General features: G+C 56.0%; 3 protein-coding genes across 3 annotated transcripts in view; 1 reads left to right on the forward strand and 2 right to left on the reverse strand.

The window, feature by feature from the left end:
- The window catches only part of acsf2 (acyl-CoA synthetase family member 2), a 240,488-nt gene that overhangs the window by 8,719 nt on the left and 214,221 nt on the right, over positions 1–17,548 (forward strand). The gene's annotated exons all lie outside the window — the stretch shown is intronic.
- LOC137341434 (octapeptide-repeat protein T2-like) lies at positions 319–13,449 on the reverse strand. Its single transcript, XM_068004548.1, has 3 exons — positions 13,401–13,449; positions 3,805–4,133; positions 319–1,674 (listed from the first exon to the last, which is right to left on the reverse strand). Exons 1-3 carry the CDS (start codon positions 13,447–13,449, stop codon positions 1,192–1,194), a joined length of 861 nt encoding a protein of 286 aa, XP_067860649.1. The 3' UTR covers positions 319–1,191.
- On the reverse strand, positions 16,937–17,118 carry LOC137341425 (ATP synthase subunit epsilon, mitochondrial-like). The gene has a single exon (XM_068004540.1). It carries the CDS (start codon positions 17,116–17,118, stop codon positions 16,972–16,974), a length of 147 nt encoding a protein of 48 aa, XP_067860641.1. The 3' UTR covers positions 16,937–16,971.

Raw genomic sequence — 17,548 nt, forward strand, 5'->3', positions numbered from 1 at the left:
TCAGCCACTTCTCCCTCCCTTTATTCTCAGCTCAGCCACTTCTCCCGCCCTTTATTCTCCACTCAGCTGCTTCTCCTGCCCTTTATGCCTGTTAATGGTCTGTTTTTTGTTATTGCAAAGCAAAAAAGCTGTCATTACAAGTCTGAACAGAGAATGTACCCACCCACAACCTCTGATAATTGCTGAGGTGTATTTTGTGTTTTGAGCCCTGATTGGTCATTGTTATGTAATGACTATAATCTGGGTTTCACGGAGCAGTCTTGTAAATGTGGCCAACCGTAAAACAAACTATGAAACACGGCCAGTATTTCGAACACTGGTAAAGTAAGTACTTTTACTCACGGGGATCAGCACAGCTTTTCACCTCTTGGATCTGGTAAATCTGGCACATGCTGACAAGATCAAAGCCTTCTGCTTGTGGATGTGTGTCTCTTTCTGTCCCTGTCTCTCTCTGCTCACCTCTCTCTCTGCGCTCCTCTCTCTTCTCGCTCTACCCTCTCTGCGCTCCCTTCTCTCTCTCTCTACCCCCTTCTCTCTCTGTCTGCTCCGTTTTCTCTCTCTCCCTCTGCTCGCTTCTCACTTGTTCTGCTCACTCCTACCTCTCTCTGCTCACTCATCTCTCTCTTTGCATGCTCATCACTCTCTCTGTTTGCTCCTCTCTCTCTCTGGTCGATTCCCTCTCTCTGCTCACTCCTCTCTCTTTCTGCTCTATTCTCTCTCTCTACTCCCTTCTCTCTCCCTCTACTCCCTTCTCTCTCCCTCCGCTCCCTTCTCTCTCCCTCCACTCTCTTCTCTCTCCCTCTGCTTGCTTCTCTCTCTGTTCACTTCTCGCTCTGCTCGCTCCTCTCTCTGGTCACTGTTCTCTCTCTGCCTGTTCCTCTCTCTCTCGACTTGTTTCACCCGCTCTCTGCTCGCTTAGCCTGCTCTCTGCTTGCTCCTCTCCCTCTGCTCACTCTGCGCTCTCTTTGCTCGCTCCTCTCTCACTGCTCGTTCCGCCCTCTCTCTGCTCGCTCCTCCCTCTCTGTGCTCGCTCCTCTCTGCTCTCTCCTCTCTGCTCGCTCCTCTCTGTCTCTGCTCGCTCATCTCTCCCTGTGCTCGCTCATCTCTCCCTGTGCTCGCTCCTCACTCTCTGTGCCAGCTCCTCTCTCTCTGCTCGCTCCTCTCTCTCTGTGCGCTCCTCTCTGTCTCTGCTCACTCCTCTCTCTCTCTGCTCGCTCCTCTCTCTCTGTGCTGGCTCATCTCTCCCTGTGCTCGCTCCTCACTCTCTGTGCTCGCTCCTCTCTCTGTTCCCTTCTCGCTCTCTGCTCGCTCCTGTCTCTCTGCTCGCTCTGCCTGTTCCTCGCTCTCTCCCTGCTCGCTTCGCCCGCTCTCTGCTCGCTCCGCCCTCTCTCTGCTCGCCCCACTCTCTCTCTCTCTCTCTACTCGCTCCACTCTCTCTCTCTGCTCGCTCCTCTCTCTCTCTGCTCGCTCCACTATCTGTGCTCGCTCCACTCTCTCTCTGCTTGCTCCTCTCCCTCTCCGTGCTCGCTCCTCTCTCTGCTCACTCCTCTCTCTCTCTCTCTGCTCACTCCTCTCTCTCTCTGCTCGCTCCTCTCTCTCTCTGCTCGCTCCTCTCTCTCTGCTCGCTCCTCTCTCTCTCTCTCTGCTCGCTCCTATCTCTTCCTCGCTTCTCTCTCTCTCTCTCTGCTCGCTCCTCTCTCTCTATGTGCTCGCTCCCCTCTCTCTGCTCGCTCCTCTCCCTGTCTGTGCTCGATCCTCTCTCCCTCTCTGCTCACTCCTATCTCTCTGTCTGCTCGCTCCTCTCCCTCTCTGTGCTCGCTCCTCTCTCCCTCTCTCTGCTCGCTCCTCTCTCCCTCTCTGTGCTCGCTCCTCTCCCTGTCTGTGCTCACTCCTCTCTCCCTCCCTGCTCGCTCCTATCTCTCTGTCTGCTCGCTCCTCTCCCTGTCTGTGCTCGCTCCTCTCTCCCTCTCTGCTCGCTCCTATCTCTCTGTCTGCTCGCTCCTCTGCCTCTCTCTGCTCACTCCTCTCTCCCTCTCTGCTTGCTCCTCTCTCTGTGCTCGCTCCTCTCTCTCTGCTTGCTCCTCTCATTCTCTGCTCGCTCCTCTCCCCCATCTCTGTTCGCTCCTCTCTCCCTCTCTGCTCGCTCCTCTGTCTCCTCGTTCTTCTCTCTCTGCTCGCTCCTCTCTCTCTGTGCTCGCTCCTCTCTCTTTCTCTGCTCGCTCTTCTCCCTCTGTGCTCGCTCCTCTCTCTCTGTGCTCGCTCCTCTCTCTCTGTGCTCGCTCCTCTCTCTCTGTGCTCGCTCCTCTCTTTCTCTGCTCGCTCCTCTCTCTCTGTGCTCGCTCCTCTCTCTCTGTGCTCGCTCCTCTCTCTCTGCTCAATCGACTCTCTCTCTGTGCTCGCTCCTCTCTCTCTGTGCTCGCTCCTCTCTCCCTCTCTGCTCGCTCCTCTCTCTGTGCTCGCTCCTCTTTCTCTCTGTGCTCGCTCCTCTCTCTGTGCTCGCTCCTCTCTCTCTCTGTGCTCGCTCCTCTCTCTCTGCTCAATCGACTCTCTCTCCGTGCTCGCTCCTGTCTCTCTCCGTGCTCGCTCCTCTCTCTCTCCGTGCTCGCTCCTCTCTCTCTCCGTGCTCGCTCCTCTCTCCGTGCTTGCTCCTCTCTCTCTCCGTGCTCGCTCCTGTCTCTCTCCGTGCTCGTTCCTCTCTCTCTCCGTGCTCGCTCCTGTCTCTATCCGTGCTCGTTCCTCTCTCTCTCCGTGCTCGCTCCTCTCTCTCTCCTCTCTCTCTCCGTGCTCGTTCCTCTCTCTCTCCGTGCCCGCTCCTCTCTCTCTCCGTGCTCGCTCCTCTCTCTCTCCGTGCTCGTTCCTCTCTCTCTCCGTGCTCGCTCCTCTCTCTCTGTGCTCGCTCCTCTCTCTCTCTGCTCGCTCCTCTCTCTCTGTGCTCGCTCCTCTCTCTCTCCCTGTGCTCGCTCCTCTCTCTCTGCTCGCTCCTCTCTCTCTGTGCTCGCTCCTCTCTGCGTGCTCGCTCATCTCCCTTTCTGCTTGCTCTTCTCCCTCTCTACTCGGTCCTCTCGCCCTATCTGCTCGCTCCTCTCTCCCTCTCTGCTCGCTCCTCTCTCTCTGCTCGCTCCTCTCTCTCTGCTCACTCCTCTCTCTCTGTGCTCGCTCCTCTCTCTCTGTGCTCGCTCCTCTCTCTCTGTGCTCGCTCCTCTCTCTCTTTGCTCGCTCCTCTCTCACTGTCTCTCTGCTCGCTCTTCTCTCTCTCTGTGCTCGCTCTTCTCTCTCTCTCTGCTTGCTCCTCTCTCCCTCTTTGCTCGCTCTTCTCTCTCTGTGCTCGCTCCTCTTTCTCTCTGTGCTCGCTCCTCTCTCCCTCTCTGCTCGCTCCTCTCTCCCTCTTTGCTCGCTCTTCTCTCTCTGTGCTCGCTCCTCTCCCTCTCTGCTCGCTCCTCTCCCTCTCTGCTCGCTCCACTCTCTCTGCTCGCTCCTCTTTCTCTCTGTGCTCGCTCCTCTCTCTCTCTCTGCTCAATCGACTCTCTCTCCGTGCTCGCTCCTCTCGCTCTCTGTGCTCGCTCCTCTCTCCCTCTTTGTGCTCGCTCCTCTTTCTCTCTGCTCGCTCCTCTCTCTCTCTCTCTGTGCTCGCTCCTCTCCCTCTCTGCTCGCTCCTCCCTCTCTCTATGCTCGCTCCTCTCTCTCTCTCTGTGCTCACTCCTCTCTCTCTGTGCTCACTCCTCTCCCTCTCTGCTCGCTCCTCTCTCCCTCTCTGCTCGCTCCTCTCTCTGCTCAGTCGACTCTCTCTCTCTGTGCTCGCTCTACTCTCTCTGCTCGCGCCTCTCTTTCTCTGTGCTCGCTGTTCTCTCTCTCTGTGCTCGCTCCTCTCTCTCTCTGTGCTCGCTGCTCTCTCTCTCTGTGCTCGCTCCTCTCTCTCTCTGTGCTCGCTCCTCTCTCTCTCTGTGCTCGCTCGTCTCTCTCTCTGTGCTCGCTCCTCTCTCTGTGCTCGCTCGTCTCTCTCTCTGCTCGCTCCTCTCTCTCTCTCTGTGCTCGCTCCTCTCTCTGTGCTCGCTCCTCTGTCTCTCTCTCTCTGTGCTCGCTCCTCTCCCTCTCTGCTCGCTCCTCTCGCTCTTCTCTCTGCTCGCTCCTCTCTCCCTCTCTGCTCGCTCCTCTCTCTCTCTGCTCGCTCCTCTCTCCCTCTCTCTGCTTGCTCCTCTCTCTCTCTGCTGACTCCTCTCTCCCTCTCTGTGCTCGCTCCTCTCCCTCTCTGCTCGCTCCTCTCTCTCTGCTCGCTCCTCTCTCCCTCTCTCTGCTTGCTCCTCTCTCTCTCTGCTGACTCCTCTCTCTCTCTGTGCTCGCTCCTCTCGCTCCTCTCTCTGTGCTCGCTCCTCTCTCTCTGCTCGCTCCTCCCTCTCTCTGTGCTCGCTCCTCTCTCTCTCTGTGCTCACTCCTCTCTCTCTCTGTGCTCGCTCCTCTCTCTCTGATCGCTCTTCTCTCTCTCTGTGCTCGCTCATCTCTCCCTGTGCTCGCTCATCACTCTCTGTGCTAGCTCCTCTCTCTCTGATCGCTCTTCTCTCTCTCTGTGCTCGCTCATCTCTCTCTGTGCTCGCTCTTCTCTCTCTCTCTGCTTGCTCCTCTCTCCCTCTTTGCTCGCTCTTCTCTCTCTGTGCTCGCTCCTCTTTCTCTCTGTGCTCGCTCCTCTCTCTCTCTGCTCACTCCTCCCTCACTCTCTGCTCGCTCCTCTCCTTCTCTGTGCTCGCTACTCTCTCCCTCTTTGTGCTCGCTCCTCTCTCCCTCTCTGCTCGCTCCTCTCCCTCTCTGTGCTCGCTCCTCTCTCCCTCTTTGTGCTCGCTCCTCTCTCCCTCTCTGTGCTCGCTCCACTCTCTCTCTGCTCGCTCCTCCCTCTCTCTGTGCTCGCTCCTCCCTCTCTCTGTGCTCACTCCTCTCTCCCTCTCTGCTCGCTCCTCTCTCTCTCTGTGCTCACTCCTCTCTCTCTCTCTCTGTGCTCACTCCTCTCTTTCTCTATGCTCGCTCCTCCCTCTCTCTGTGCTCACTCCTCTCTCCCTCTCTGCTCACTCCTCTCTCTCTGTGCTCGCTCATCTCTCTCTCTGCTCGCTCCTCTTTCCCTCTGTGCGAGCTCCTCTATCCCTGTGCTCGCTCCTCTCTCCCTCTCTGCTCGCTCCTCTCTCTCTCTGTGCTCGCTCTTCTCTCTGTGCTCGCTCTTCTCTCTCTCTCTCTCTGCTCACTCCTCTCTCCCTCTCTGTGCTCGCTCCTCTCTCTCTCTGTGCTCGCTCCTCTCTCTCTGTGCTCGCTCCTCTCTCCCTCTCTGCTCGCTCCTCTCTCTCTGCTCGCTCCTCTCTCTCTGCTTGTTCCTCTCTCTCTTTGATTGCTCCTCTCTCTCTCTGTGCTTGCTCTTCTCTCTCTCTGCGCTCGCTCTTCTCTCTCTCTGTGCTCGCTCCTCTCTCTCTGCTCGCTCCTCTCTCCCTCTCTGCTCGCTCTTCTCTCTCTCTCTCTCTCTCTGCTCACTCCTCTCTCCCTCTCTGTGCTCGCTCCTCTCTCTCTCTGTGCTCGCTCCTCTCTCCCTCTCTGCTCACTCCTCCCTCTCTGCTCGCTCCTCTCTCTCTGCTCGTTCCTCTCTCTCTGTGCTTGCTCTTCTCTCTCTCTCTGCTTGCTCTTCTCTCTCTCTGCGCTCGCTCTTCTCTCTCTCTGTGCTCGCTCCTCTCTCTCTGCTCGCTCCTCTCTCCCTCTCTGCTCGCTCCTCCCCCTATCTGCTCGCTCCTCTCTCTCTACTCACTCTACTCTCTCTCCGTGCTCGCTCCTCTCTCTCTCTCTGTGCTCGCTCCTCTCTCTCTGTGCTCGCTCCTCTCTCTCTCTCTCTCTGTGCTCACTCCTCTCTTTCTCTGTGCTCGCTCCTCCCTCTCTCTGTGCTCACTCCTCTCTCTCTCTGTGCTCGCTCCTCTCTCTCTGCTCGCTCCTCTCTCCCTCTCTGCTCGCTCCTCCCTCTATCTGCTCGCTCCTCTCTCTCTACTCACTCTACTCTCTCTCCGTGCTCGCTCCTCTCTCTCTCTCTGTGCTCGCTCCTCTCTCTCTGTGCTCGCTCCTCACTCTCTCTGTGCTCGCTCCTCTCTCTCTCTGTGCTCGCTTCTCTCTCTGTGCTCACTCCTCTCTCTCTCTCTGCTCGCTCCTCTCTCTGCTCGCTCCTCTCCCTCTGCTCGCTCCTCTCCCTCTCTGCTCGCTCCTCTCCCTCTCTGCTCGCTCCTCTCCCTCTCTGCTCGCTCCTCTCTCTCTCTCTGCTCGCTCCTCTCTGCTCGCTCCTCTCTCTCTCTGCTCGCTTCTCTCTCTCTCTGCTCGCTCCTCTCCCTCTCTGTGCTCGCGCCTCTCTCTCTCTTTGTGCTCGCTCCTCTCTCTCTCTCTGCCCGCTCCTCTCCCTCTCTGTGCTCGCTCCTCTCTCCCTCTTTGTGCTCGCTCCTCTCTCCCTCTTTGTGCTCGCTCCTCTCTCCCCCTCTGTGCTCGCTCCTCTCTCTCTCTCTGTGCTCGCTCCTCTCTCTCTGTGCTCGCTCCTCTCTCTCTGTGCTCGCTCCTCTCTCTCTCTCTGCTCGCTCCTCTCTCTGCTCGCTCCTCTCCCTCTCTGCTCGCTCCTCTCCCTCTTTGTGCTCGCTCCTCTCTCCCTCTCTGTGCTCGCTCCTCTCTCTCTCTGTGCTCGCTCCTCTCTCTCTCTGTGCTCGCTCCTCTCTCTCTGTGCTCGCTCCTCTCACTCTCTGCTCGCTCCTCTCTCTCTCTGCTCGCTTCTCTCTCTCTCTGCTCGCTTCTCTCTCTCTCTGCTCGCTCCTCTCCCTCTCTGCTCGCTCCTCTCTCTCTCTGCTCGCTCCTCTCTGCTCGCTCCTCTCTCTCTCTGCTCGCTTCTCTCTCTCTCTGCTCGCTCCTCTCCCTCTCTGTGCTCGCGCCTCTCTCTCTCTTTGTGCTCGCTCCTCTCTCTCTCTCTGCCCGCTCCTCTCCCTCTCTGTGCTCGCTCCTCTCTCCCTCTTTGTGCTCGCTCCTCTCTCCCTCTCTGTGCTCGCTCCTCTCTCCCTCTCTGTGCTCGCTCCGCTCTCTCTGTGCTCGCTCCTCTCTCTCTGTGCTCGCTCCTCTCTCTCTGTGCTCGCACCTCTCTCTCTGCTCGTTCCTCTCTCTCTTTGATTGCTCCTCTCTCTCTCTGTGCTTGCTCTTCTCTCTCTCTTCGCTCGCTCTTCTCTCTCTCTGTGCTCGCTCCTCTCTCTCTGCTCGCTCCTCCCCCTATCTGCTCGCTCCTCCCCCTATCTGCTCGCTCCTCTCTCTCTACTCACTCTACTCTCTCTCCGTGCTCGCTCCTCTCTCTCTCTCTGTGCTCGCTCCTCTCTCTCTGTGCTCGCTCCTCTCTCTCTCTGTGCTCGCTCCTCTCTCTCTCTGTGCTCGCTCCTCTCTCTCTCTGTGCTTGCTCTTCTCTCTCTCTGCGCTCGCTCTTCTCTCTCTCTGTGCTCGCTCCTCTCTCTCTGCTCGCTCCTCTCTCCCTCTCTGCTCACTCCTCCCCCTATCTGCTCGCTCCTCTCTCTCTACTCACTCTACTCTCTCTCCGTGCTCGCTCCTCTCTCTCTCTCTGTGCTCGCTCCTCTCTCTCTGTGCTCGCTCCTCACTCTCTCTGTGCTCGCTCCTCTCTCTCTCTGTGCTCGCTTCTCTCTCTGTGCTCACTCCTCTCTCTCTCTCTGCTCGCTCCTCTCTCTGCTCGCTCCTCTCTCTGCTCGCTCCTCTCCCTCTGCTCGCTCCTCTCCCTCTCTGCTCGCTCCTCTCCCTCTCTGCTCGCTCCTCTCCCTCTCTGCTCGCTCCTCTCTCTCTCTCTCTCTGCTCGCTCCTCTCTGCTCGCTCCTCTCTCTCTCTGCTCGCTCCTCTCCCTCTCTGTGCTCGCGCCTCTCTCTCTCTTTGTGCTCGCTCCTCTCTCTCTCTCTGCCCGCTCCTCTCCCTCTCTGTGCTCGCTCCTCTCTCCCTCTTTGTGCTCGCTCCTCTCTCCCTCTTTGTGCTCGCTCCTCTCTCCCCCTCTGTGCTCGCTCCTCTCTCTCTCTCTGTGCTCGCTCCTCTCTCCCTGTGCTCGCTCCTCTCTCTCTCTCTGCTCGCTCCTCTCTCTGCTCGCTCCTCTCCCTCTCTGCTCGCTCCTCTCCCTCTTTGTGCTCGCTCCTCTCTCCCTCTCTGTGCTCGCTCCTCTCTCTCTCTGTGCTCGCTCCTCTCTCTCTGTGCTCGCTCCTCTCACTCTCTGCTCGCTCCTCTCTCTCTCTGCTCGCTTCTCTCTCTCTCTGCTCGCTTCTCTCTCTCTCTGCTCGCTCCTCTCTCTCTCTGCTCGCTCCTCTCTCTCTCTGCTCGCTCCTCTCTGCTCGCTTCTCTCTCTCTCTGCTCGCTTCTCTCTCTCTCTGCTCGCTCCTCTCCCTCTCTGTGCTCGCGCCTCTCTCTCTCTTTGTGCTCGCTCCTCTCTCTCTCTCTGCCCGCTCCTCTCCCTCTCTGTGCTCGCTCCTCTCTCCCTCTTTGTGCTCGCTCCTCTCTCCCTCTCTGTGCTCGCTCCTCTCTCCCTCTCTGTGCTCGCTCCTCTCTCTCTGTGCTCGCTCCTCTCTCTCTGTGCTCGCTCCTCTCTCTCTGTGCTCGCACCTCTCTCTCTGCTCGTTCCTCTCTCTCTTTGATTGCTCCTCTCTCTCTCTGTGCTTGCTCTTCTCTCTCTCTGCGCTCGCTCTTCTCTCTCTCTGTGCTCGCTCCTCTCTCTCTGCTCGCTCCTCTCTCCCTCTCTGCTCGCTCCTCCCCCTATCTGCTCGCTCCTCTCTCTCTACTCACTCTACTCTCTCTCCGTGCTCGCTCCTCTCTCTCTCTCTGTGCTCGCTCCTCTCTCTCTGTGCTCGCTCCTCACTCTCTCTGTGCTCGCTCCTCTCTCTCTGTGCTCGCTTCTCTCTCTGTGCTCACTCCTCTCTCTCTCTCTGCTCGCTCCTCTCTCTGCTCGCTCCTCTCCCTCTCTGCTCGCTCCTCTCCCTCTCTGCTCGCTCCTCTCTCTCTCTGCTCGCTCCTCTCACTCTCTGCCCGCTCCGGTCTCTCTGCTCACTCCTCCCCCTCTCTGTGCTAACTCCTCTCGCCCTGTCTGCTCGCTCCTCTCTCTCTGTCTGCTCGCTACTCTCTCTCTGTCTGCTCGCTTCTCTCCCTCTCTGCTCGCTCCTCTCTCTCTCTGCTCGCTCCTCTCTCTCTCTGCTCACTCCGGTCTCTCTGCTCACTCCTCCACCTCTCTGTGCTCACTCCTCTCGCCCTCTCTGCTCGCTCCTCTCTCTCTGTCTGCTCGCTCCTCTCTCTCTGTCTGCTCGCTCCTCTCTCCCTCTCTGTGCTCGCTTCTCTCTCCCTCTCTGTGCTCGCTCCTCTCTCCCTCTCTCTGCTCGCTCCTCTCTCACTGCTCGCTCCTCTCTCTCTGCTCACTCCTCTCTGTGCTCGCTCCTCTCTCTCTCCCTGTGCTCGCTCCTCTCTCTCTGTGCTCGCTCCTCTCTCCCTGTGCTCACTCCTCTCTCCCTGTGCTCACTCCTCTCTCCCTCTCTCCACCCTCTTCTCTCTCTCTCTGCTCGCTCCTCTCTCTCTCTGCTCGCTCCTCTCTCTCTCTGCTCACTCCGGTCTCTCTGCTCACTCCTCCCCCTCTCTGTGCTCACTCCTCTCGCCCTCTCTGCTCGCTCCTCTCCCTCTCTGCTCGCTCCTCTCTCTCTCTGGTCGCTCTTCTCTCCCTCTCTGTGCTCGCTTCTCTCTCCCTCTCTGTGCTCGCTCCTCTCTCCCTCTCTCTGCTCGCTCCTCTCTCACTGCTCGCTCCTCTCTCTCTGCTCACTCCTCTCTGTGCTCGCTCCTCTCTCTCTCCCTGTGCTCGCTCCTCTCTCCCTGTGCTCGCTCCTCTCTCCCTGTGCTCACTCCTCTCTCCCTGTGCTCACTCCTCTCTCCCTCTCTCCACCCTCTTCTCTCTCTCTGTGCTCGCTCCTCTCTCCCTCTCTGTGCTCGCTCCTCTCTCCCTCTCTCTGCTCACTCCTCTCTGTGCTCGCTCCTCTCTCTCTGTGCTCGCTCCTCTCTCTCTGCTCGCTCCTCTCTCTGTGCTTGTTCCTCTCTCTCTCTGTGCTCGCTCTTCTCTGTCTCTGCTCGCTCCTCTCTCCCTCTCTGCTCGCTCCTCCACTATCTGCTCGCTCCTCTCTCTCTGCTCACTCTACTCTCTCTCTGTGCTCGCCCCTCTATCTCTCTCTCTGCTCGCTCCTCTCTCTCTCTGTGCTCGCTCCTCTCTCTCTCTGCTCGCTCCTCTCTCTCTCTGCTCGCTCCTCTCTCACTCTCTGCTCTATCCTCGCTTTCTCTCTCTGCTCGCTTACCTCTCTCTCTGCTCGCTCCTCCCCCTCTCTGTGCTCGCTTCTCTCTCCCTCTCTGCTCGCTCCACTCTCTCTCTCTGTGCTCGCTCCTCTCTCTCTCTCACCGCTCGCTCCTCTCTCTCTGCTCACTCCTCTCTCTCTGCTCGCTTCTCTCTCTCTGCTCGCTCACCTCTCTCTCTGCTCGCTCTTCTCTCTCTCTGTGCTCGCTCCTCTCTCCCTCTCTGCTCGCTCCTCTCCCTCTCTGTGCTCGCTCCTCTATCTCTCTGTGCTCGCTCCTCTCCCTCTCTGTGCTCGCTCCTCTATCTCTCTGTGCTCTATCCTCTCTCTCTCTCTCTCTGCTCGCTCCTCTCTCTATCTCTGCTCGCTCCTCTCTCTCTCTGTGCTCTATCCTCTCTCTCTCTCTCTCTCTGCTCGCTCCTCTCTCTCTCTGCTCACTCCGGTCTCTCTGCCCGCTCCTCCCCCTCTCTGTGCTCAACTCCTCTCGCCCTCTCTGCTCGCTCCTCTCTTTCTGTCTGCTCGCTCCTCTCTCTCTCTGCTCGCTCCTCTCTCTCTCTATGTCTGCTCGCTCCTCTCTCTCTCTCTGTCTGCTCGCTCCTCTCCCTCTCTGTACTCGCTCCTCTCCCTCTCTGTGCTCGCTCCACTCTCCCTCTCTGTGCTCGCTCCACTCTCCCTCTCTGTGCTCGCTCCACTCTCCCTCTCTGTGCTCGCTCCACTCTCCCTCTCTGTGCTCGCTCCTCTCCCTCTCTGTGCTCGCTCCTCTCCCTCTCTGTGCTCGCTCCTCTCCCTCTCTGTGCTCGCTCCTCTACCTCTCTGCTCGCTCCTCTCTCTCTGTGCTCTATCCTCTCTGTCTCTCTGCTCGCTCCTCTCTCTATCTGTGCTCGCTCCTCTCTCTCTGCTCACTCCTCTCTCTCTCTGCTCGCTCCTCCCCCTCTCTGTGCTCGCTCCTCTCCCTCTCTGCTCGCTCCTCTCTCTCTCTGCTCGCTCCTCTCTCTCTCTCTGTCTGCTCGCTCCTCTCCCTCTCTGTGCTCGCTCCTCTCCCTCTCTGTGCTCGCTCCACTCTCCCTCTCTGTGCTCGCTCCACTCTCCCTCTCTGTGCTCGCTCCACTCTCCCTCTCTGTGCTCGCTCCACTCTCCCTCTCTGTGCTCGCTCCACTCTCCCTCTCTGTGCTCGCTCCACTCTCCCTCTCTGTGCTCGCTCCTCTATCTCTCTGCTCCCTCCTCTCTCCCTCTCTGCTCGCTCGTCTCTCCCTCTCTGCTCACTTCTCTCTCTGCTCACTTCTCTCTCTGCCTTCTTCTCTCTCTGCTCCCTCCTCTCTCTCTGCTCGCATGTCTCTCTCTCTGTGCTCGCTCCTCTCCCTCTGTGCTCGCCCCTCTCTCTCCCTCTGTGCTCGCCCCTTTCTCTTCCTCTGTGCTCGCCCCCCTCTCTCTCTCTCTGTGCTCGCTCCTCTCTCTCTCCCTCTGTGCTCGCTCCTCTCTCTCTCCCTCTGTGCTCGCTCCTCTCTCTCCGTGCTCGCTTCACTCTCTCTCCATGCTCGCTCGTCTCTCTCTCCGTGCTCACTCGTCTCTCCATGCTCGCTCCTCTCTCTCTCTCCGTGCTTGTTCCTCTTTCCCCCTGTGCTCGCTCCTCTCTCTCTCTGCTCGCTCCTCTCTCTCTCTGCTTCTTTTAAATGGGAAACTTTGTGCGCATATATCAAGAAAAGCAGTGATCCTAGTACCGACCCCTGGGGAACACCACTGTATACCTTCCTCCAGTCTGAAAAACAACCGTTCACCACTGCACTCTGTTTTCTGTCACTTGGCCAATTTCATATCTATGCTGCCACTGCCCCTTTATTCCATGGGCTTCAATCTTGATGACAAGTCTATTATGTGGCACTTTGTCAAACGTCTTTTGAAAGTCCGTATACACATCAACCGCATTGCTCTCATCGACCCTCTCTGTTACCTCATAAAAAAACCCCATCAAGTTACTTAAACACGATTTGCCTTTAACAAATCCGTGCTGGCTTTCCTTAATTAGTCCAAGTGACTGTTCATTTTGTCCCGGATTATCGTTTCTAAAAGTCTCCCCACCAGCGAGGTTAAACTGACTGGCCTGTATTTGCTGGGTTTACCCTTACGATCTTTTTTGAACAAGGGTGCAACATTTGCAATCCTCTAGTCCTCTGGCATGACTAAGGATGATTGGGAGATTATGGCCAGTACCTCTGCAATTGCCACCCTCCCCTCAGCAACCTAGGATGCATGCCATCCAGACCTGGTGACTTATCTGCTTTAAGTACAGCCAGCCTTTTTTTATTCATTCATGGAATGTGGGCGTCGCTGGCAAGGCCAACATTTATTGCCCATCCCTAATTGCCCTTGAGAAGGTGGTGGTGAGTCGCCTTCTTGAACCGCTGCAGTCCGTGTGGTGAAGGTTCTCCCACAGTGCTGTTAGGAAGGGAGTTCCAGGATTTTGACCCAGCGACAATGAAGGAACGGCGATATATTTCCAAGTCAGGCAACCTTGGGTGTACAGGGCACAATTTCAAAATTTGCAGTGAACAGTGAGGAGGATAGTGACAGACTTCAAGAGGTCATAGACAGGCTGGTGGAATGGGCGGACACGTGGCAGATGAAATTTAACGCAGAGAAGCGTGAAGTGATACATTTTGGTAGGAAGAATGAGGAGAGGCAATATAAACTAAAGGGTACAATTCTAAAGGGGGTGCAGGAACAGAAAGACCTCCTCTTTATCAATTTTTAGCCCATCCAGTATTTCAACTACCTCCTCTTTTACTGTGACTTTGGCAGCATCTTCTTCCTTGGTAAAGACAGATGCAAAGTACTCATTTAGTACCTCGGCCATGCCCTCTGCCTCCATGAGTAGGTGTCCTTTTTCGTCCCTCCAAGGCCCCATCCCTCCTCTTACTACCCGTTTACTATTTATATGCCTATAGAAGACTTTTGGATTCCCTTCTATTTTAGTTGCCAGTCTATTCTCATACTCTCCCTTTTCCCCTTTTATTTCCTTTTTCACTTCTCCTCTGTACTTCCTATATTCTGCCTGGTTCTCACTTGTATTATCAACCTGACATCTGTCATACTCTCCCTTTTTCTTCTTCATCTTACTCTCTATCTCTTTCGTCGTTCAGGGAGCACTGGCTTTGGTTACACTACCTTTCCCCACCTTGGGAATGTACCAGCTCCTCTTTAAAGGATGCCCATTGTTTGATTACAGTTTTGCCTGGCAATCTTTGATTCCAAGATCTAGATCCAGCAATGCCTCCTTCCTCATTGGGCCGGAAACGTACTGATCAATAAAGTTCTCCTGAACACACTTCAGAAATTCCTCCCTCTCTTTGCCCTTTACACTATTACTATAACAGTCTATATTTGGATAGTTGAAGTCCCCCATTATCACTACTCTATAGCTTTTGCACCTCTCTATTTTTCCTGCAAATTTGCTCCTCCATATCCTTCCCATTAGTTGGTGGCCTATAGAATACACCCAGTAGTGTAATGGCACTTCTATTGTTTCTTAACTCTAACCAAATAGATTCTGTCCTTGACCCCTCCAGGACATCCTCTCTCTCCAGCACTGCAGTGGCTGGAGTCATACCTAGCACAAAGGAAGTGGTTGTTGGAAGCCAATCATCTCAGCCCCAGGACATTGCTGCAGGAGTTCCTCAGGGCAGTGTCCTGGGCCCAACCATCTTCAGCTGTTTCATCAATGACCTTCCCTCCATCATAAGGTCAGAAATGGGGATGTTTGCTGATGACTGCACAGTGTTCAGTTCCATTCGCAACCCCTCAAATAATGAAGCAGTCCGAGCCCACATGCAGCAAGACCTGGACAACATCCAGGCTTGGGCTCATAAGTGGCAAGTAACATTCGCGCCAGATAAGTGCCAGGCAATGACCATCTCCAACAAGAGAGAGTCTAACCATCTCCCCTTGACATTCAACGGCATTACCATCACCGAATCTCCCACCATCAACATCCTGGGGGTCACCATTGACCAGAAACTTAACTGGACCAGCCGTATAAATACTGTGGCTACAAGAGCAGGTCAGAGGCTGGGTATTCTGTGGCGAGTGACTCACCTGACTCCCCAAAGCCTTTCCATCTGCAAGGCACAAGTCAGGATTGTGATGGAATACTCTCCACTTGCTTGGATGAGTGCAGCTTCAACAACACTCGAGAAGCTCGACACCATCCAAGATAAAGCAGCCCACTTGATTGGCACCTCATCCACCACCCTAAACATTCACTCCCTTCACCACCGGCGCACTGTGGCTGCAGTGTGTACCATCCACACGATGCACTGCAGCAACTCGCCAAGGCTTCTTCGACAGCACCTCCCAAACCCGCGACCTCTACCACCTAGAAGGACAAGAGCAGCAGGCACATGGGAACAACACCACCTGCACGTTCCCCTCCAAGTCACACACCATCCCGACTTGGAAATATATCGCCGTTCCTTCATCGTCGCTGGGTCAAAATCCTGGAACTCCCCTCCTAACAGCACTGTGGGAGAACCTTCACCACACGGACTGCAGCGGTTCAAGAAGGCGGCTCACCACCACCTTCTCGAGGGAAATTAGGGATGGGCAATAAATGCTTGCCTCGCCAGCGACGCCCACATCCCATGAACTAATAAAAAAAAAATTCTCCTTAATCAATACTGCCACCACCCCCCAGCCTCCTTTCTTTCCTTCCCTAACTTTCCTGTACACCTTGTATCCAGGAATATTTAGTATATGAAATGGCCCTAATCAAAGTCACAAAATTACATCCTACATGACTGTGACCGTGGTAAACTATCCCTCCTCATCCTTCTCGACCTGTCTGCAGCCTTTGACACGGTTGACTACAACATCCTCCTCCTATGCCTCTCCACCCTTTCCAGCTCAATGGGACTGCCCTAGTTTGGTTCCACTTTTACCTATCCAGTTATAGGCAGAGAATTTCCAGCAATGGCTTCTCTTCCTGTCCCATACTATTCCTGCTGGAGTCCCTCAAGGATCTATCCCCCATGCAGGGGACACCCGACAAATGTTAGGCAGGGATCTGGGGGGTGGAATGGAACAAACCCTACAAATATTAACACTGGAGTGGGGGGGGAAGGGGGAAAGGGTGTCCCAACTTCTGCTCGTGTCTCCTCAACAGGGGAGAGTGGAGTCCATGTCCCAACCTCTGCTCGTTTCCCCTCACTGGGGGAGAGTGGAGTCCGTGTCCCAACCTCTGCTCGTTTCCCCTCACCGCGGGAGAGCGGAGTCCGTGTCCCAACCTCTGGTTGTGTCCCCTCACCGGGGGAGAGCGGAGTCTGTGTCCCAACTGCTGGTTGTGTCCCCTCACCGGGGGAGAGTGGAGTCCATGTCCCAACCTCTGCTCGTTTCCCCTCACTGGGGGAGAGCGGAGTCTGTGTCCCAATCTCTGCTCGTTTCCCCTCACTGGGGGAGAGCGGAGTCTGTGTCCCAACCTCTGCTCGTTTCCCCTCACTGGGGGAGAGCGGAGTCCGTGCCCCAACCTCTGCTCGTTTCCCCTCACTGGGGGAGAGCGGAGTCCGTCCCAACCTCTGGTTGTGTCCCCTCACTGGGGGAGAGCGGAGTCTGTGTCCCAACATCTGGTTGTGTCCCCCTCACCGGGGGAGAGCGGAGTCTGTGTCCCAACATCTGGTTGTGTCCCCTCACCGGGGAAGAGCGGAGTCTGTGTCCCAACATCTGGTTGTGTCCCCTCACTGGGGGAGAGCGGAGTCTGTGTCCCAACCTCTGGTTGTGTCCCCTCACTGGGGGAGAGCGGAGTCTGTGTCCCAACATCTGGTTGTGTCCCCACACCGGGGGAGAGCGGAGTCTGTGTCCCAACATCTGGTTGTGTCCTCTCACCAGTGGGAGAGCAGAGTCTGTGTCCCAACATCTGGTTGTGTCCCCACACCGGGGGAGAGCGGAGTCTGTGTCCCAACATCTGGTTGTGTCCTCTCACCAGCGGGGAGAGCAGAGTCTGTGTCCCAACATCTGGTTGTGTCCTCTCACCAGGGGGGAGCAGTGCTGTCATTACACAATCACATTCTCAGTGGGCGAACGTGAGTCACGATATGGAAATACAAACTGAACGCGAACACTATGCTCATGGTGTAGGGTTACCCGGCCCTGAATGGGCAGAAACCCAAGACCATGAGGGCCTCATGGACCCTTTCTCCTCCTATTCGTTTATCCATTTTTTTCTGTCTGATTCTTCTCGAGCTTTGTTCTCCCTCTCTGTCATCAGATCTTCACTTGATAAAGTGGCAGTAAGGGCCTAAAAATGGGGCCGGTAGTCTTACTACCTCTTGAACTCCGATGATCAGCCAGCTGCCATTTTGAAAGGGGTGTTTCACTGGCGGCCAAAGCGCCTGCTTGAAACAAGCGGTAGGCCCCTTTTAATTTACAGAATCGGGGTCGTGTGAGGTACATAGGACCCCGTCTGCTAGTTTAGGAGAGAATTGGTTTGAGTGCACGCCATGCGCTGTCAGATCAGTTCCACAGTTGATGAAACTGAAGAGGCCCAGCAATGGTGAGTGTCAAATTGTTTTTGTGGGGCCAGGAGGAGCAGGAGTGTTCAGAGAATATTCAAAAGGTCAGGTCCGTGGAAGTTGCTCAGATCATTTTACTCTTTCACCTTGCTGACTTTGACATTTGTGTCTCCCACTTTCTTGGCCTCTGCTTGGGGTTTCAGAGCAGCCCGCACCGCCTGTGCGCAGATCCGAGAGCAGCGAATGTAGCTCGGGCCGGCCTGTCTCCAGAACGCCACCATTTTCCCTCCTTTCTCCGGCTCAGCCGTGCAGCCAAAAACGGGCCCAGATGAATTGTTACCCTTTTAATCCCAGGGGTTGACCCTTTCCAGAATTATTTAATAGTTCCTGGAATGGTGCTGGATTTCCCCTGTCTGGGTGGAACCGCCCTCTCATCCCTACACCGCTCCTCCTCATGCCCCCAAGCTGACCAATGCGAGAGGACTGTGTGTTCGCTTGTACTCCAGTTCCCAAAACCTCATGAGGCCGAATAGTGCTTGTCCGTCATAGAATTACATCAGATGTACAGCACAGAAACAGGCCATTTGGCCCAACAGGTCTATGCTCATGTTCATGCTCCGGGGTTTTTGTCTCCACCATTCTATCCAGGAATCCATTCCAAGTGTTGATCATTTCCTCTGATGTCAAGCCTAGATTTGCCTTTTACTGGCT

The sequence above is a fragment of the Heptranchias perlo genome, chromosome 23, assembly GCF_035084215.1.
Source record: "Heptranchias perlo isolate sHepPer1 chromosome 23, sHepPer1.hap1, whole genome shotgun sequence".
Classification (NCBI taxonomy): Eukaryota; Metazoa; Chordata; class Chondrichthyes; order Hexanchiformes; family Hexanchidae; genus Heptranchias; species Heptranchias perlo.

Bases quoted from the DNA above. Each gene is read 5' to 3' on its own strand.
- LOC137341434 (XM_068004548.1), bottom strand. From the start codon at position 13,449: ATGAAGAAGAAAAAGGGAGAGTATGACAGATGTCAGGTTGATAATACA. The intron at 4,134-13,400 runs GTGAGAACCAGG...CGAGCAGAGAGG, and splicing joins ATGTCAGGTTGATAATACAA to GAGAGAGGAGCGAGCAGAGA. The intron at 1,675-3,804 runs GTAGAGCGAGCA...CAGAGAGAGAGA, and splicing joins GAGAGGCGCGAGCAGAGAGA to GAGAGAAGCGAGGAAGAGAT.
- LOC137341425 (XM_068004540.1), bottom strand. From the start codon at position 17,118: ATGGTGGCGTTCTGGAGACAGGCCGGCCCGAGCTACATTCGCTGCTCT.